This window comes from Heliangelus exortis, chromosome 5, assembly GCF_036169615.1.
Source record: "Heliangelus exortis chromosome 5, bHelExo1.hap1, whole genome shotgun sequence".
Taxonomy (NCBI): Eukaryota; Metazoa; Chordata; class Aves; order Apodiformes; family Trochilidae; genus Heliangelus; species Heliangelus exortis.
Genome location: NC_092426.1, coordinates 8,409,705 through 8,430,100, shown reverse-complemented (window position 1 = coordinate 8,430,100; position 20,396 = coordinate 8,409,705). Strand labels below are relative to the sequence as shown.

General features: G+C 41.9%; 1 protein-coding gene across 1 annotated transcript; it reads left to right on the top strand.

The window, feature by feature from the left end:
- The first annotated feature begins 1,700 nt into the window (after window positions 1-1,700).
- On the top strand, window positions 1,701-16,355 carry PLD4 (phospholipase D family member 4). Its single transcript, XM_071745398.1, has 11 exons — window positions 1,701-1,836; window positions 5,217-5,306; window positions 6,866-7,071; window positions 7,718-7,901; window positions 9,093-9,213; window positions 9,521-9,648; window positions 9,813-10,013; window positions 10,389-10,528; window positions 13,047-13,212; window positions 14,296-14,392; window positions 15,715-16,355. Exons 1-11 carry the CDS (start codon window positions 1,834-1,836, stop codon window positions 15,921-15,923), a joined length of 1,545 nt encoding a protein of 514 aa, XP_071601499.1. The 5' UTR covers window positions 1,701-1,833; the 3' UTR covers window positions 15,924-16,355.
- Window positions 16,356-20,396: the final 4,041 nt, after the last annotated feature.

The window sequence follows — 20,396 nt, the reverse complement described above, 5'->3', positions numbered from 1 at the left end:
AGGGACACTTTAGCAGGGTGGTTTGCTGGAGTTGCCTCTTTTTCTGATCACAGGTGAAGCCTGAGTCAAGCAGAATCCTGCCTTGAGCTTCCTGATAATTTAAGCCTTAAGGGATGGTGTTGCCTTTGCCATGTTTCTAAGCCCTGTCTTAATAGAGATTAGGGACAGCCCCACTGGCAGCTGGTGTGTGCACAGCAGTAAGTTTGGGAGAGAGCTGGGTGGTCAGACAGGCATCCTGTCTGCTTCACCCTCTTCTTTTCTCTCACTTTTGGCCTTCATACTGCTTGTGCTTTGATCCCAGGCAAAGTTGAGGATTCATGACACCTTCAGCTTCCTGAAAGAAAGGCCTCTCTCTGCCATACCTGGCCTACCTTCCAGTTCCTCTCAGCTTTTCCATCTCCAGCAGCTTAATACAAGTCATGATCCTTCTTGGATCTCAATTGTCTCTTCTTCCATCCTCCCCTCCAGCAGCTTTCCTCAGGTGCTGAATTAGGGAACTGCATTCTTTGGTTCAGTGGGATGGAGGGACTGCCTGGACAGAAACAGTGGGGCTGCAGTGCAGGGTTGTGCCCCATGAGGTGCAGTCACTGGGTTTTTATGAAAGACATAATTTCTTAGAAACTGCCTCAAATTCAGCATTGCATATGACATTCTCCCTCAACATCACAGCAAATTCCAAATACCTCTGGTTTAAAGTGAAAATCTATTATTTCTAAGGAAATGGTTTGCTTCATTCTGTTTGTACAAGGATGACTGAGGAGAGTGCTTGCAAGAACTGGGTTGAGAGGTGGTTTTGGGGGTTTTATTTGTCTGTTTAAAATGAAGCTTCTGGTGAGTTAAGAATGAAGCAGTGAGAATACTTCCCTGACTGAGACACAAACTTCACCGAAGCTGAGCAGTGCTTTCAACCAGTCTACTAGTGCTGATCAAGACTCTGATCTTACACTCAGCACTTGGGCTCTGCCCTTCCCCCTCTATTCTGCTCTTGTGAGATCCCACCTGGAGTATCACATCCAGTTCTGGAGCCCCTGATACAAGGAAGATGTGGTTGTGCTGGAGCATGCCCAGAGAAGGGCCACGAGGATGATCAGAGGGCTGGAGCACCTCTCCTGTGAAGACAAACAGGGAGTTGGGGTTATTCAGTCTGGAGAGGAGAAGGCTCTGAGGAGACCTTATTGTATCCTTCAGTATCTGAAGGGTCCCTGCAAGAAAGCTGGTGATGGACTTTTTAAGATGTCAGGTAGTGATAGGACATGGGAGAATGGTTTCAAACTACAGGAGAATAGATTTAGATTACATTTAGATTACATATTAGGAAGAAGTTCTTCACCATGAGGGTGGTGAAATACTGGAACAGTTTGCCCAGAGAGATGGTGGAAGCCCCATCCCTGGAAGTTTTTAAGGCCAGGTTGGACAGGGCTCTGAGCAACCTGATCCAGTGGGAGGTGTCCCTGCCTATGGCAGGGGAGTTGGAACTGGATGATTTTAAAGGCACCTCCCAACCCTGAAAATTCTATGATTCTATGATTCTATGACACTCAACAAAGTTGGAACCAGGTCAGGCACTGTGGGAAGTTATGCCAAAGAGGTGAAGATCAGGCCCTGAAGTCTGAGAACTGGGTTGCAACAACTAGATAATAATCTGGGACTTGGCCAGTGTGTGCTGTGAAACTTGGTGTTAAAGAGGAAGTAATCTGCAGCAGCAAGAGGAAAAAAACCAGAAGAAACCAAAACAAGCTGCTGGTGAAAAGCTTGTGCACTGTCTCTTCTAAGTACAGTTGTGAGTAACATCAGACTACAGCAGGACATCCACAGAGGAGAAGCTCTTCCAGGATGGTAAGTGCCTTTGCTGTCATCTTGAGTGTGGTGGGGGCTGGACATGGAGACACGAATGCACTTTGGTCATTTGAGGAGCTCCAAATTGCTTTTTAGGAAAGGATTGTATAGTGAAAAATCTCATCCTTGTGTTTGAAAACTAAAATATGAAGTGGTTTGATGCTGGTGAAGTACCAGAAATTATTTTGGGAGCAGGGAGAAAGCAGCCTTAGTGTTATAAACAGCCTCCTGTGGGTACTCAGCAGATTGTGGTACATTAGCTTGTGTTTCAGTCTGAAGAAATGATAAGTAGCACTTGTATTTATTGCCTTTGGATGAACTTTAGTCATTGTACTTGGTAGCTGGTAAAGCCCTGAAAGCTTCCAGGGAGCCACAGTTGATTCCTGTCCAGCTACAGCGTTATTTTAAAGAATTCTGGTTGAATCTGTGATATTTTCTTTCTTGAAAGTTAAATTCATATTTTAGTGCAGTTCTCATGACTTCTGTGTAGCAGCTGGGAATCTAACTCATTGCTGTCCAAATGGGACTTTTTTTGAACCAAGTGATAGATGACTCCAGTATGGTATCTGTTTGCTCTCATATTTTGAGAGATGTGCTGCTGTTAGAAGCCGTTTTGTAATGGCTGCTGAAAAAGAGAACTGAAACAAGTTGTTTCCCCCAAGTCCTCTCCTTCTGAAGCCATCGAAGGCTGAAGGGGCTCCTGCAGCTGCAGTGCCTTACACAGACACTGCCTGGGGCACAGAATCAGCATTTTAGCTTTGGGGCCAGAGGGACTATGGGCTCTGTTGGACTGGGCCAGAGGGCTGTTGCTGGTGTTCAGTTGTATTTCTTCTCCACCTTTAAAATCCCTCTGCCTCACTTTTCTACAAAATTCCCAAGCATCTTCTCTCTTGCTCTTTCTTCCACAAAGTTTTCTGGGTTTTGGGGCCTTTGACCACCGTTTCTCATGAATGGTGAGGGCTGCTGTCACATCTTTCTCTGTGCCTTGTGTTCTATCTCCTCTCTGCTTGGGCTGAAAGCTCTTTGGGGTAAGACACAGCATCTTTGTCCTGTGTTTAAAAAGGGAGCTGGTATTTCAGGGTGTCATGGTTTAATTCCAACCCACAACAAAACACCACGCAGCTGCTTGCTCACTCCTCCCCCTGCCCTTCCTTCTGCCCAGGTGGGATGAGGAGGAGAATCAGAAAACAAAACCCAAAAAACAACCAAGCAAGCAAAATGATTGATATAAGAACAGTTTTAATAATTGAAATAAAATAATAATAATAGTAACTATAATAATGAAAAAGAATGTTACAAAAAACCCCAAACAAAAAAACCCCCAAGAAAGACAAGTGATACACAATACAATTGCTCACCACCCCCTGACTGATGCGCAGCCAGTCCCCAAGCAGAGATTGTCCCCTCCCAATCAGACCCCCTGGTTTATATAATGTACATGACCTCATATGGATTATCCCTTTGGCTAGTTTGGGTCATCTGCTCCCCCTGTGCTCCCACAGTCTCTTGTGCACCTCCTTGCTGGAAGAGTGGGGGAAGTTGAAAACTCTTTGACTTAGGCTGAGTACAAGTTAGCAAAAAATCAAACAGTGTGTTAGCAGCATTGTTCTCATATTAAATCCAAAACACAGCACTGTGCCAGCTTCTAGGGAGGAAATAAACTCTATCCCAGCTGAAACCAGAACACAGGGCCCTGGGGAGCTAATATTCACCAGAGAATGGCCAACTGTCCTTCCCTTCTGGCAGCAGCTTAGCTTCTCCAGGGCTGGGAGAATGGTTACTCACCTGCCAGTATTTATAACTGTTTTTCATATAAAATCTTGAATCTGAATCTGGGGTGGCAAAAGGAAGTGGCAGTGAAAAGTGTGAGGAAAAACTGCTGTGGAAGGAAATATGGAAAAAATGCTGCTGTGCTGAAATAATCGAACAGGTCCTGGAACAGAAAGTGAGCTTTCACCTCTGCAGCTCTAGCATGCTTTTAAGCATGACTGTTCTTTTTCTTTCTTCTCTCCTTCCTCATTCTCCCTTGTCTGCTTTTTTACCTTTTCACATCCTTCTCTGCATTCCTGAAGTCACTATTTCAGATCCACCTCCCTTGCCTCCTAAGACATTCTCCACCTCTTTGTTTCAGCCCCTCTACTTCTTATGAGTTGGGTCCCATAAGAGGCCTCTGGGGCCGTGTCCTTGCTGTGTCCCATGCTGTGTCCTTGCTGCCTGTCCCATGCAGTCACAGCACCCGTACAGAAAGGTGGAGAGGGCAGGAGCTGGACTCAGCATGGATATGTGTGGCAGTTCTGCCTTACTGGTGTGGGAGGGCAGACACCAGGAGCCCATCCAGTTTGGGTCACAACAGCTGTGAACATATGGCAAAGATGGATGGGACAAGCCTGCAGGATACCTCCTACCTAACACTTTCAGGAGTGTGGCCACCCAGAGAGCCACTGCATATCTGATACCATGACAGCATGTCCATCCTCCAGGCTACAAATGCCCAGTGGCTCAGTGATAGGAAGGAATAGTCTGGAGACTGGACAGGTGATGGTATCATCTGATAGCATTTTTTGAAATCTGCCACACCCCAGGATGTGATTCTTGCTTCTGAACATGAAGAGCAGCTGACTCTGGTAGGGTGAATTCACCTCCGCTGGTACAGGGGATGATTATGACCCCTGTGTGGAGCATCTGTGAAGTTTTTCCTTTAACCTTTTAAGAAGGCAAAATAGGTAGGTGGTAAAGCACCCCTAGCCTACCATCTGCAGGGAGTTTGTGCATATTTTGGTATTTGCTCTGTTTGCCCCTGCTTGTGATAACACAAAATTGGAGCAATACTGTCTGAGGAGAAAAAGAAGTTAATTGATTTTCCAGGGTCAGGGTTGCACCAGGGGAGGAGACGAGTTTATATTTTGGCCTGGTCCCTGTCCCCCTCTGGAGGAGACATCAGCACTGAAGGCAATTCACACACAGAGGAAGAGAGCAGGAGCCTAAGAGAGTCAGATGGAGGGTGACATTGATTCTGTGCACTATCACCCACGGCGTCTGCACTTAATTACTGTTTGTTGGCAACTGTGCTAACTTGCAGCAGGACAAGAGCAGGGCTTGTTGAGTAACTTGAAGATGCAATTGTTTACATGTAAACTACTGTTGTGATTTATGTCTGTAGACAATACCAAGGGAAAACTGCAGGGACCTGCCTGTCTCACTTTGGAGTCTGTCAGTGTCACTGAATGCAGTGAGGATGTTGCACATGTTGATCTGTACTTAAATCTTAGAGCACTATGTAAAGCAATACCAGTAATCTGTTTTTTTAGTCTGTAATTGGCTTTATACAAATGTTGCTGAAAGCTTTTATTTTTCCCCTTGCATATGTTTCTGTTTTTCAGATGGTGAAAAAAGCATTAAAAATACCCCTGATGTTTAGTAAGTCCTCCAACATGAAATTAAGCGTGAACAATCAAACAGACGTCAAAATGGTAATTATTGGGATGCACTACATTTGCTTACAAGAGCTGAGGTTACACTGACATTTCTGAAAAGAAGAATTATTTTATTGCCCATTTTTAAAATCCATGTAGGTTTCGATCCTAATTGTAAACAAGTGAATGACCAAAACCCTCATTGATTTATCCGGTAGACTGATCAAACCTTGCCAAGAGGGAGTGATGTGGAGCAGAATCCTGCAGCCCTGGTTCAGGACAGCAAACCTTGCCCATACCAATAACCTCACTTCCACTGTTAGCACAGCATTTATTTGTTTATTCATCATGCCCAGAGCATTTGGACATCACAGTGTACAACATGGTGACAACCAAGATCTGACTTCAAAAGAGATCTCTTACTTTAGAAATGTCTTTTAAGACCTGGGCGATTTTTCACGGTATGAAATGCAGAACTCCTGAAAATTGGTAGATTTTTTTTGGCCATCAATGAAAGGCAGAACAAGCCAGAGGGCAAAAATAGTTTAAAAGCATTTTTCTCATTCCAGTCACTGCCTGAAACTGATGGCAGCACTTCAGACCTTGAGAAAATCAGAAAAAAAAAAAGACAAGCAAGAAACTTTACCCACACAGAAATGGAAACAGATACTTTCCGAGGCAACTGGTTTCTGTGCAGTTTTCATGTGAACCCTTTGGGGAGTTGGTGTTTATAGCTACAGCTTCATGGCCACTCCCAGAGTCAGTTCTTCTGCCTCAGAGATTCAAAAGCTTGACACTGAAACACACCTTGCCTATCACAGGGTGGTGCATGGCCCCAGTTTCCAGGAATTGCCACCAGGAGCCAGACATGATAATTGCTGGGAAGAAATGGATCTGTACCGGTTGGTGTCTTTTCTTCCTTAATACACCATATAAAACCTGGTGCTATATGCTACAGCATTTGAGTGGCTGGGCTCCAGATCTGGATACCAGGTGGCCAGATAATTTTTTTTTTTTCATCTATGTTCAGGGAAGAAAAGGTAGTACAAAGGGAAATGAAGCTAACTTGCCACACTAGAATGACAAGGAGATGCTGTTCACTTGCCATAAAGTTAAATCAGATTCGTGTAGTTTCACTTAAGGGAGGTTTAAGTTATAAGACAAAACAGGAACATGTTCAGAAACCACAAAACATCCTTCTGCCTCTGACATTTTCATAACTGTTTTTTCTCCCCTGACTTTATGAACTCCCTCTTTATGACAGGTTTGATTTTGGTGGAAATTTTGTAGAACACTCACTTGTCTTGTGCTAAAATAAAGCTAATCAGCACCAAATCAATCACAAACTTTGTGGGGAAAAGAGGGGTTTTGATATGTTGGCACAGGAAAAAATAAAATGAAACTAAAATCATGGTCCTCATGTAAACCCATACCTCTGTAGCTTGGGGTCCTCACTTTCAGGGATGTGTCTAAAAATACTGTCTTCCAGTAGCTGAAAACAGAACTACAATTCAATTATTTCAATTTACTCACCTGAAACAGGTAGTCTTCCATTATCTGGTGTGCCACTGACTTGACAATTGCTTAAATCTTTTCCTATTTCGATTCTGTTCTAGTTTCAAATCTTAGGAGCAATTTTGGTACTTGGTCTTGTCCTGATGGCTGTTTACTTCATGAGAGAGGACAACAGAGTTGATTCTAAGGGAAAAGAATCAGTTATCAGCTTTTATGAAGAGGTGGTGGAGGAAGAAGTACTCTATGGAGCTCTCCCAGAAGCCACAATAATTGAGCATGACACCAACAGGTCCAATGATTCCTGCAGGTAGGCCATGCCCAGTGGCACACAGAGAAGTAACCACCAGGTGGAGAAATAGTCACAATGCTGACAACATCAGCGTGGCTTTTGTTCTCTTCCCATTGTATAACAAGTGATAAAGTACCATTAATACAGGAAATGCGAGGGTGATTTTGGGGCACTGGGTAATTCGTACTTGCATGTTACATGGGGGGTGTTAGGGGCAGTATGGCAGCTCCACTGCTGGTCCTGTGTTTGTCTGTTTGGCACAGGTCTATAGCTGCTCCACCACTCCCAACTCTCCTCTCAGTTGTAGGAGGTAGCAAAGTGTCCAGTGGGCAGAGCAGGTCCCCTCAGCTTAGATCCCCTCTGTCAGAGTAGGAGTTTGTCCCGGCAGAGGGTGGAGAGGGTTACAAAATGATGCCAGCCCCAAGAGCTTACTTTTCTTCTTGTCTTTAGGAGAAGTCATTCTACTGGATTTGGGGGGACAATGTATGATCTATGCTTGGCTATAAAAACTGGGGATACAGGGTACTTGCAGTTCATTTGTCCTGCTCAGCTCGTTTGCTTTTGAGGTTGCCATACAAAATGGCCAAATGTATGGTGTGACAGGGGCTTGTTTTCCTGCTTGGGTCACAAATGCTTGCTTCATGGTATACAATTGCTATTGCAGCTTTGAACTTGTGGAAAATGTGCCCTATGACTTTGCATTTGAGATAAATAGCACTGCAGCCAAACCCTTGTACCTCGCCTGGACAAAACTCCTTGATATGGCCCAGGAAAAAATTCATGTGGCTTCTTACTATTGGTCTCTTACTGGGAAAGATATCAACGTCAATGATTCATCCTCAAAGCAGGTAAGATAATCAGCAAGAAGCACATCTATGGCTGTATGTCTCATGCACACGTGGCAGATGGCAGATTGACTGTGTGCTCTGTAAAACCCTACAGCATTGCTTGATACTTCCTGCAGACCCAGAAAGGTTTATCCATGCTGGTCTGAAGCAGTACATAACTTTCCTTCTAGTCTAGTTAGACTCCATATCTCTGAATATATATATATTTCTATGCTGTGTTTTAAAGAGCACCACAGAGGTCTGCCTCATACCTGCTGTCCCTTACCCTGCACATGGTCAGCCTGGGGTAAGGGCAGCCAGTGGCATGGCTGAAGAGCCTACAGGATCCCAGATATGCAAGTGAACACTCCAGTTCCCACTGGTTAGCTGGAAGAGTCAGGCAGCAAAGTCTGCTGGGCTTCTGACTGCATCAGATACTGCTTCTCCCCATTGTACAGATACAGCATCTGCATTTGCCTGAGTTGCATGTGCCCCTGAACCACATCTTCAGAGAGCAGCTTAGGACATGTTTGCTCCTTTGTGGGGCTGTGGTGAGCACTCTGAGCAGCCAGACTTCCTGCAGAGCCTCTCAGGCTCCACCACCAAAAAGCAAATGACAGAGACTACAGCGTAAGCTCACCTTGCAAACACCTGTCATGTTTATTTTTTCCTTGATGATCTTTTGGCTTGTGGCAGCTGGCAACCTCCCCAGGCAGTCCTGAGCAGGGTCTGGGGGACAGTATGAGCTGGAAACTTCTTTTGAAAAGCAGAAAGGAGAAGACCACCCTATTTCTGGCATGTACAGAGTTAATTCATGTATCAGGAATCATGTTGTTTGCTGGCAGACCAGGTGCTGTCCTGTTTATTGCTGTGAACCCAGCCTCTACCACCATGGGCTCTCTGGGGCTGCTCTCCTTGTCTTTCTCCCCAGGTGGGTCTCATGTTGTAAGCTGACTCATTTCCCTCACATATGTATCTAATAGCATCAAATGATAGAAAATAAACTTGGAGTCATACTTTAGATCAGAATCTTTGTCCCCTTTTTTTCTCCAGTTGAAATACTCCTTATATAGGTGAAATTTCTGACCTTCCTTGCATTGGGGTTCTTCAGAAGAAACATCCACTATTAACACTGTGCTTGCATATCTCTTACTAAATGTTCTGTAACAAAATATGACAAAATAAAAAAAAATAACACTATATACCATGCAGGGTGAAGATATTCTGAGGAGGTTTGAGAGATTGCTTGCAGAGAATGTCTCTTTGTATGTGGCAGCAAGTGTACCAACTTTGGCTAGAAATTCAACTGATCTCAAGATTTTAGAGGAAAAAGGTAATTATCTCGCTTCAATGATGTCTTCAGAACTTCAGTAATGCAAAAAGGCTTCTGAGAGAAACTGGTGTCCAGGGTGTGTTCTGGAATGTTGCTTCACCAGACAAGCATCATGTATTCACTAGTTCACAATTTCTGTATATGTTGTCATGCCCTTAAGGATTTCTCTGGAATATTCCTTTCCCAGGAATGAATACTTATTTGGTAGTTATAACCAGCTGCAGGTATAACTGGTTGTCAGGAAAGCAGTATAGCTGTACCTCTGTGCTGTATCTAAACTCTTTTCCCCCTCCCCATGTTTCTTCAGGGGCTCATGTAAAAAAGATTGATTTTGGACATTTGGCAGGAGGAGTGTTGCATAGCAAATTCTGGATTGTAGACATGAAACACATATATATTGGTAGTGCAAATATGGACTGGAGATCTTTATCTCAGGTAAGATCTGCTGCTGCATATTCAAAAATTTGGGGGAAAACTCATGTCCACACAGCAGAGAAAAAACATAATGAAGAAAAATACTGATTGAGTAGGAGAAAAAGCAAAGAAACCCTTGGAGGTGGCTCTTTCTGAGGCTGTGTCATGAGTTGCTCTCTTTGCAGGTCAAGGAGTTTGGTGCTGTGATATATAACTGCAGCTGCCTGGCCAAAGACCTCTGGAAAACATTTAGGACTTACTGGGACCTTGGACATGCTAATGCTACCATCCCATTCCCTTGGCCTCTTAATTATTCTACCCACATTAACAAGCATCAGCCACTGGAAGTGGAATTTGATGGAATCTTGACACAAACCTACTTTTCTGTAAGTATGTTTAAAAATAACAGGATAGACTGTAAACTATAGGTTTAAGACTTGGCCAGAACAGTTTCTTTATCAACCTTCAGTTAGTTGTGCTTGAGTTGGATAAGGATTAATTCAACAGTTTTTTCTGGAACTACTCAAGAGAAAAGAGTCAACCCAGTTTGGGCTATCGGGTAGTGTGGCAAAGATGGGGTGCAGGTCTCCTTTAATCATCTGTGGCCTCAATATATAAAGAATAAGTACCTAAACCATCAGGACACTGAAAGCATGAGGAATGATACTAGTCCACCTTGAATGCTTTGTGCTAATGTAATGAAAACTGAATGTATCTGAATATAAATTAATCACAGTGACACTGCTTCTTCTTCTTTACAGGCTTCTCCTCCAGCATTTTGTCCAAAAGGTCGCACCTCTGACCTCTCTGCTATACTCAGTATTATCAGAGATGCACAAAAATTTGTCTATGTTTCTGTTATGGAATATTTCCCTACCAGCCGTTTCACTCATCCAGCAAGGTACAATTTTAATCCTGAGCAAATCATTTGACGGTAATATTTAAAGGGAAAATTTTACTCTTCTCCCTTATCTGCAATGAAAATATTGAGAATGGAGAAAACTGAGGCTTTGCTCTGTATTCACAATTGCCTTGTGGACTCTGAAAACACTGATGCTACAGGCAGGACAGTATCCAATGCTGCCCATCTGCTTCACTGCCTGTTTGGAGCAGCCTCCTGTGCCCTTCACACAGCAAGAAAATTGTGAAGTGCCAGACTAGGGACAGAGAGGCACAGGTCCATTCAAAAAACAGTGGACTGACTTTATGAATAGAGAGAGGAATGGGAACTGAAGAAATATATCTGACATCTGACTTTTCAGAGTAAGGATTGCATCACTCCTTTTTTTCTGCTTCTATTTCTCTCTTTGTTTCTTACTTCTGAAGACTCTTGACTTCTGGCTTTGCTGTCTGTCTGTCATACTTGACCCATAATGTAGAAGCTGATTCTTAATTGTCCTTCTTGACCTCTGCAATGGAGTCTGTAGCAGTCTCTAAAAGAGGTTTCTGGACTTTTGTTTTCCTTCTCTTATAATTCCATCCAAGGACATCGAAGTTTCCTAAGCGTGCTGGGTGCGTGCAGCAGCAGCTCTCAAAGCAAAGGTGGTAGTGGTTATCTGGAGTGATCAAACTGTGTGTGGTAGATCACTGCCATGGTCCCAGTGGGTTGCCCAAGGTCACAGCAGAATTACAGTCTGCAGATCAGCTCAGATCTGAGTAACACAGAAAGTTGGTCAGTCATGGGGCAACACTAAGACTCCAAATCCTCTTAGATATGCTTGAATTTGGATGTTTACATGCGTCCAAGTAGTCTGAGTGTTATCTGCTTATAAGATTTCTGAGTTTTTCAGCCATCTGAATTATCTGACTGAGAAAGAAATTCAAGCAAAATAATTATGTACAATGTGGCTTGAAAACAACAGGATGAGCTCTAGGTTGCCATTTAGCCAGAATTAGACCATGAATGGTATCCTCTGGCACAACTGTGCAAAGCCTCTGCTGTTCAGCTGGCATGTGTGTGTTAGCAGGAAGGGTGTAGGATAATAGATACACACAGATAATTCCACTGTCCTTGAACAAAATCTCAAAGACTAACTTCCACTCGGAGGATACTTTTTATAAATCAAACAGCTTAGAGAATTTTGAGTTTCTGTGTTGGAAGGTTTCTCATCTCCTGCTTGTAGCTAAGAATAGGTTCACAGAAAGTCTCTTTTTCCTCTTAGGAATGAGTGTCCTAATACTTCTCATTCTTCATCTGAAGCCTTAATCCACCATTTGTGTCACCTAGGGCCTGATCAGATGCAAAGAAGAGCTTGAAAGGCCTAAGGAAAGTGGCATGGGGCCTCGGGCTATCTCCACAGCAACCAGCTGTAGTGCAATGAATTGAGGCTGATTAGTTAAGGTTAGGTTCCTCTAGCAGCTGAGGCAGAGGGAACAAAGCTCCTGTCTTAATGCCTGAGTCCTAATCAACTAGAAGCTGATATATTTGAAAAGTGGAAACTGTTTGAAAATAGCATGTTTTTCCAAGTTTTTCAGGATCTACAAGTCAGCCTGAGCCTGAAAGCACATGGCTGGTCCATTGATTATGATAGGATGATACATGAGGGAGGATTAGAGAGTTCAGGCCTTTGTACATAAGACCAAAAGGAGTAAGTTAGGCAAATTAATTAATCATTATGGGATTGTGAGTGAGTGCTGGACCTCTGTCTGTATCAGTCCTCTGATCTGTACCAAAGATGCTTGTCTTCCTCCATTCAGCACTTGTTAGTCTCTACAGGAATGAAAATGCTATATGGACATTTGGAGTTACTAGTGCTGGGATGTACATTGTGAAGTCCTTACTGTTGTTGGGTGAAGGATGTTAAAAACATTTCCCCTAAACTACTGCTAAAACAAGTGTCAGGAAAACAGCCAGCCTCATGTTCACAAGAGCACAGCTGTGTTTGTTACCCCTGGAGCACATGGTATATTAAAGAGGGCAAGAAGGCATGGGGAGGGATAGAGCCTGTCCACATTGGCTGATGGCACAAGACTGCTGAGGACATTAGCACAGTCTCCAGGATCCCAAAATGGCCATATTCTGCAATATGACTCTTGGGCTCTCCTCTGGGCTCTGTACTGTCCATTCGTGCTGTATGCTCTGGTTTTATGTTGTAGTTACTATTGTTGGTTTTAGTTTCCTCAACAAATAAGCATGTTGACACCATGCTGTGTCTGTACCTGTGTGCACGCACTATATGCACGTTAAACTTTATCAGCTGCAACTTAATTTGGCAGAGATCAGTGATCTCAAAACACACTGGGAAAAGAACTGGCAGAAATCTTACTTGTACCTACAGTGAAGGTGCAAGTTCTTCTCTTACCAGACATCAGAGATCCCAGCTGTGCCCAGTGTCACCTGTCTTCTCTGTTTATTGTCACAGCTTTCTACTGAGCTGTTTTAAAACCACTCCTCTTTCCACCCACCTGTTTTTCTCCAGATACTGGCCAGCCATTGACAATGCTCTGAGACGTGCAGCTTTCAACTACAGAGTGCACATCCGACTTCTGGTCAGCTGCTGGACTCACTCTGACCCAGCCATGCTCCACTATCTGAGGTCCCTGCGTGCTCTCAACAACCCACATGCCCACATCAGTGTGGACGTGGTACGATAAGAAACCTGATTTTGGAAACACTGCTTGAGGACATGGGCCCCAGACTGGCTTTTGTGTCTAAGCTGCCAGTAGCTACTTGTGCAAGTGGAAGGTTTTAAAGTGGCAGATTGATTCCATTGGTGCAGTGACTGTTTTGAGTCTTTGGAAAACAAGGAGCAAAAGAACCTTTGAGAAAGCAGCTGTTGCAAGCTACTGGTCATACCAAGGGATGTGCCCAGCTCCAGCACTTGCAACATTATCCAGGCAGTTGCTTTTGCTGAGCACCACAGCAGTAGCAGTTTATAGGACAGCTTAGTTCTCTTCTTATTGACCTTTTCCTGTATGGAACATCTTAAGTGGATCTAATTACTATCACTTTTTTCCAATTGAGAGCTATGCTGGCAGCCTATTCAAATGGACCCATTTTTGAATGTTAGCTATTACACACAGGCTATAGACACTAGGTTGGAATGGACGAAATAGGGAAGGAATGGGATGGAAGCTCCTAATATGATGAAGTTACCAGGTCAGAGAAAAATAATATAAGCAAGGAAAGAATAGAATAGTTTTTGATGAAAAAAAACCCAAACAACAACAACAAAAAACAAAAACAAAAAAACAAGAAACAGAAATGACAGAAATGTGGATTATAGTAAGAGTAACACAAAAAAGTTAGGCATTATTGTTGTCTGCAGTACCCCTTGTGTCTGTGATCAGCCCATTCTAGCACAAAATAAGAGCAGCAATCAGTGGTAAATGCAGATCTATTAAACAGCTGCCTAAAACTGCATTTAATTGTCTGCCCTGTAATGATAATAGCTGTGGCACTAATGGAACATTGTGAAGCAAACATTATCCTTATTTGATCTCAATTGCTTATCCAATTTTATGTATAGTGGAAGTACTATTTGTTAGTTTTCTTGGATAAGAGTAAAACCTCTTTTATGGTACACTTAATAACAGTGTGTGAGATAATCTCTTTTCTTTCTGTCCTACTCTATTCTCTGAAAATATAGAAAATCTGCATTGTCCTATTATTCAGTCTGTTCTTCACTCTGCTATTTCTATTTATATTTTTTATTTCTCTCCCTCCAGAAACTCTTCATTGTTCCAGTTCTGAATCACACCAATATTCCTTATGGGAGAGTGAATCACAACAAATACATGGTCACTGATAAAGTAGCCTATATTGGTATGTATTCTATTATTCCAAACACTTACAGTATCTTCAGGACTGAGACTGAGATAGCATGGGCTGCAATATAAAAAAAGACCTCATTTTGCTATGTAAGGCAGATAAACATATCAGAGTACACAGCTTTATCAGAATGTCTGCCCTGTGTGAAGCAGTAGAGATGTGGAGACAATAATGTAGGTCAAGTTGAGGATGAGATTATTTCATATGACTGTGAACCATTAAGAACAGAGGATGACAAGTCTTGAGTGCACAGCCTGTGACAAGCACAGTAGGAGTTTCACAGGCTGTGTGCTCAGAATGATGTAGTGGTGGTTGGGGCTCTAGTATATAACATTATTGTGCTTTAACAAAAAGAAATTGCTGGGAGGAATTAATTCCACGCACTGTTTGTTGAACAGAACTCTAGGAAAGGAAATGAGAAAACACTGATGTCAATTGCTGCTCAATTCCTGAAAGTCAGGATGGTGTTTATTTTTTACTCTTTTATTAGCATCCCTCAAAAAAGGAAGTGCAATGGAGCTTTGCCATTTCAGGCAGCTCATCCTCCAAGCTATGCAAACCAGCACAAAGCTTGATCTTCCAACAGGCTGAAAGCCTGTGGCTCCAATTGCCTATAATAGAATTTGCTTCTCACTGAGTTGTCTTTTGAAGACAGATAAACAGATATTTTTTTTTTAATGCACCTTCTGGAATTGACAGATTTTTCTGGCTAAGGCAAACACCAGAAGTGCTAAGTGATAAAATGTGTATTTTTTTCCCAGTGTTTGATTTTCTGAATGGTGGCAGCTCTGGAGAGAGCCCTAAACAATGTCTACAGCTGGATTCCCAGCTCTGCCTGGTTTAAATGTGGGCATGGCATGGCTGAGCTCAGAACAGCTCCTGAGGATTTATTGATCATGGGTCCAGTATCTCCTCTTGTTTATCTTTAATAAGTAAAATAATTATATCCCTTAAGGATTGTTTTTTCTTCAAGCAAAGAAGCCTGCATTTAACAGTGGCTTTTATCCCTCTCAATACCCAACTTCTGCACTGCATCCTCATGTTTATAATGAGTAGATTCCTGCATCTTAGCCACAGGCTGTAAGGAATCAAGGTGTTATGAAGCTTCAGGGCTGCAGTTAATACCAACTTCCTGAAACCTGAGGTCTGGAGTAAGAAGGAGGTGACCCGATTTTTGCTGCTTCATTGGTTATAATAAGATTTGCAGTTGTACAGCAAATCAGCAAAGCTGGGCAACGTGGATTTAACAACTATGGACATCAAAGAGAACACTGGGAAATGAATGTTTTCTAATTAGCTACTTTTCCATTGCATAGGGACTTCCAATTGGTCAGAAGATTACTTCACTAGTACAGCTGGTGTGGGACTAATTATCAAACAGAATTCAACCAACATGCAAAGAAGGCAGCTGCCTATCCAGGAACAGCTAAAAAACCTTTTTGAGCGAGACTGGAATTCCAGCTATGCAGTGAATCTGGAAGATGTGCAGGGACAGAAAGACTGTAGATGGAGGGGAAGACTCTGAACTGAACTGAAATATACATTTTAAGTACAAACAAAACCTGTCTTTGAATCTTGTTTCCTATGCAAAAGAGGAAGATCACTTCTTTGTGTCTTTGTCAGAGAAATCACTTCCTCACAAGGGTCCACACGAGAACTTTCTCTTAGTTGACTCTACCTGCTAAATCATTGATTAATGTGTGATATTTCCTTTTTTGTGTGATTACCTCATCCCGTAGTTAATGAAATGCAGATGATGTTATATGACAAGCACTCTGATATTAAAGCAAATGTGGAAGATACAACCAGACAATACCTTAGAGATGCAGATCATTATTCATGTGCTATTTTATCATAGGAAGAGATATGTTTAATTCTTAATTGTTAATTGTTCCATTAACAGTGTTTGCTTATATGTGTTTAAACATTTTTTAATAAACTCCTGGCCACAATTTTAGATTTGAGTCATGTAAGTAATCACCTACAGGTGAGAGGGCAGATTTAAAAAATAGTTTAAAAATTAGGGATACAGGGTAATACCCATATTTAAGCATTGAGGCTAGTTGCCAGAGCTAAATTTCTGGGATTTAAATCTTGGGGCCAGCTTCCAGCCCAGCTGCCCTGGACCCCTACGTGTCTGGGTGTGTTTGGATGTTTGTGCATTGGCAAAATAAGCAAATAAGATGGGGAGAGTGGGGTGAAGCTGCTGCATGAGTGCTGGAATGGAAGAGACATCCCACTTGCAGTCTGTGCGGTGCTTGGAGAACCTCCTTCCTCCTTTAGGGCTGTCCTGGTGCTGGACCTGATCAGTGTTGTGTCTCCAGGCTGCCTTTTCTTCTGCAGTCACATAGGGACCATGAATTTGAGCCATCTGGTGCCTTATGTCCATATCCACCACTGAGTGTCAGCTCTGCCCTGGCTGGCTCTCAGAAGTGACAAAGGAAAGGAAAGCAGAGCATGTGTTCCCAATGGAGGGGTGCCCCTGACACCAGGCTGGTGCTCCGTGACCCTTGCCAGTGAAAAGCACCCTTGCCTGATGCTGGGAACGAGGTGACAAAGTGAGTTTGTTCTTTTTTTTTATTTTGGGACTGGTGTACAGCAGAGGAGAGAAAGCCAGGGGCAAAATCTGAGAGCACAACTCCACAGAAGGATTGGGCAACCCCCCCTGTCCTGGCACTTTGTCTCCCAGATGTGAAAATGCAGAGGTGTGGGGTAGCTCATGGCTTCACTCCCATCATGCCAGGCACCCATTCAGTTGCATTTTTGACTCTAAGGCCATCTCTCTTGTTAGAGACAACTCTGGGTAGCAGGACTACTACTACAGGCTTCACTGTCAGAGTGTAACTTACCCATCATCCAGAGGAAGCATTTTGGTGCTTTTGAATCCCTGTCCTATGCTGAGAATGACAGAGGGACCTGCTGTGTGGCCTGATGTATATCTTTGTGAATACATGCAGATGTCATACAAAGAAGGCCCCTTCCCCATGAGGTCATTTGGCAATGATCACAACCAATTTTCCATTTTTCGATTTCCAGGCTGCTCCTTAGCTGTCTCACTTCCACGATTCCTTAGCTTGCTTTATCCACCATTACAAATCACTGCTGGTTGTTACCAAGACAGATTTTTTTTTCTTTTAGGACATAAAGACATTTTGTGAGTTTTTACATATGTGCAAACATATCAAGTAAGACAAAAGGTGGTTTTAGTGCTCTCCTCCCTTATTTTCTTTCTAGAGGCTTCTTAAATTTTTGAGATTTCCATCTCAAACATCGGGCAGATTTTTTTTTTTTCTTTTTTTTTTTTTTTTTTTTTTTTTTTTCCCCAAGTGCAATGAGTATATCTGAATGGTCAGTTTGAAAATCTTTTTGAGAAGCTACTGTTTAACCAACCATTTTCTGTAGACCAGTGCACTCCTCTAGATGGCACTCGACGCTGCGTTTTCACTGTTTCTGAGGGGACAGACACTGAAGGAAAAAGAGAAAAACTATCTCCTCGAGAGTTCAAATCTGGCAGTGCTGGATAAGTTGTTCAGTGGAACAGAGTTTCTGGGCAAACTGGAAGACGTGGATTCTGGTGATACAAGACTCCTGTGGAGTAAGGTTCAGCTTATAAAGGAAAAAATATTACAATAGTTCCCTTTTATTGTCTTTACTGGCATTACCTGCTTTGGTTTTCCTTCACATATGAGGGAAAAGTTTATAATTAAGATATTATTAATTATAATTAAGATTATGAAATTGAGCTTATTTCCCTGGTTTCTTATGAGACTTTTTAGGCCTCTTCATAGCTTCAGTCTCATTTATTTGTCCTCTATTACAAAACTAGAATATGGTGTAAATTATAACCAGGTTTTGGTCTCTCAGTACTTTTCTCTTTATGAAACAGGGTTTATAATAGTCCTTTTCCACACATCTGTCACTTGTCTTTTCAATTTAGAGTGTAATTTCTTCAAGTTAAGGACTATACTAAATGTAAACTGAGGCCTTTGGACAATGCCCTTAACAACACGCTTTATCTTTTGGTCAGCCCTGAAGTGGTCAGGCAGTTGTGCTTGTTAATTTTTGAAGCTCCCTTTCAGTTGAACTATTCTATGCTACTCTTCTTTGTATGTATTATCCCATTCAGGACTATTTTTGTCTGTGTTGTGTTTAGATTATATGAGAAGTCCTGTTTCAAATACAACAAACTAGCCAGCCAAAAGAGATATATTCAGGTCTTAACAATGCAAGAAATTACCGGGGTGGGAGTGTCTTTCTTTTTTATACATATATACCTTCTTTTGCATGTTTGTTTGGCTAGAGACTGGACGTAGCCACTTACCTGATCAGCTTGCTTTTCCAGATGTTGAAAAATAAGTAGCACGAATCAAGCAAACCTATCCCAGTTAAATGAACAACCTGAGCATCTCAAACTAGGTACGAAGGTGGAGTTAAAATCAGCCCCGTGAGAAAATCTCTATGCTCTGCAGCTTTGTGTCTGTGCTTCTTGCACTCTTTTGAGCTCTGTTCTTAGCTATTCCTTTGGTCAGACCCTCGGGTAATACCTTGGTGCTTTTTGGCTCACCCTCACTTTTCCTGAAGTTGCCAGTAGCCTATCTGGAGAAAGATTTTATGCTGCTGCTTTTCTCTACTGCTTATTTCACTCATCTTTTAATAATATCATGGTGATTATTGCTCTATGTTCACTACTATATCAGAGCTCAATTTAAACTGACTTTGTGCTCCGTGCTGTCCAGGTGGACACTACCTGAGAAACATTCTATGTAAAGCCATCTTTGAAGGCAGATGTGAACTACTGTTAGAATGAGGTCTTCCTTAGTACATACGTTACCTTTTTCTGGACTCAATCTTTCTGTCTTGATCAAAACATTTTCCTCAGTCTTGGTATATGCTGTTGCTCTCTGAAGAGGTAATTTTTTGTCTATTGAACAATGAGTTTTAAACTTAAGTCTCTCTTTGAGAGACTTAAGGGACACGATGCAAATAAATGATACATGCTGAACACTTTTGTGAACAGTCTCTTCAGAGATAATTAGAGTTCTCTTGAGAATAACTGCCAGTTCTCTTTAGAATATATTTAAGCCTACTGCAGGCATGTAGAAATGAAGTACATCTCAAGCTACAGATGGTTAGACAACAAAGTACAAACCAATTTCTAAATGTTTTGCTGCGTCTGCTTTACCTGTATTAAGTAGAATACAGAGAAAGTAAATACAGGATGAGAAAACTACTGTAACAAAGAATGTCTCCAAATGCAACTCTATAAAACTCAGGAGTATAATGAATGAAAAGTGTTAGATCAGTTTGTGACCATTACCACCATATTTAGAAACCATTCTATCTTTGAGCAGCCACTTCAGCAGATAAGCTCAATCTTTTTGCAGATTTATGCTGGGATTTTCAGAATCAGAAAATGCTAACAGCACTATGAGCTACTCAGGTTATAATTCATATGGTGAGTTTATTGTGAATTAAGAATACAGTGTTTCAATGATACATGAGAAGGCTGTCACATAAGCATTCTGCTTTTGTTGTGCACTTAAGAGAAGCATTAATATAAACAAAGAAGTAAATAATTATATACATCTTTCCCAGAAAATCTTTGAAGCAATTCCACTAATGTGGCAGATCATTGTGTGCATCTAATGATACAGTAAATATATACATGAAAAATTATTTATCCACATTTTAATAATTATTGTTTGTCAGCATATTTTACTTTGGTATCTTAAAAATGTGAATTAGTTACACGATTTTTGATCTTGAATTTAATCTGTTGAATTTTTAAAAATTCTTCTAAGGCTATATACGACCCACTAGTATAATAAAAAATGAGAAGAGAGGAAGGGGTAAAGCATTAGTCTCTCTACACTAGTATTTTGGTTTTATCTTGAATTGTAAAGTGTTTGTGGAATATACATATTACCTTAGCTGAAATAAAGAAAAATATTTTCATAAGAATGCAAAAGTAGGTCAGGAAGGTCCAAAATCTAAACAG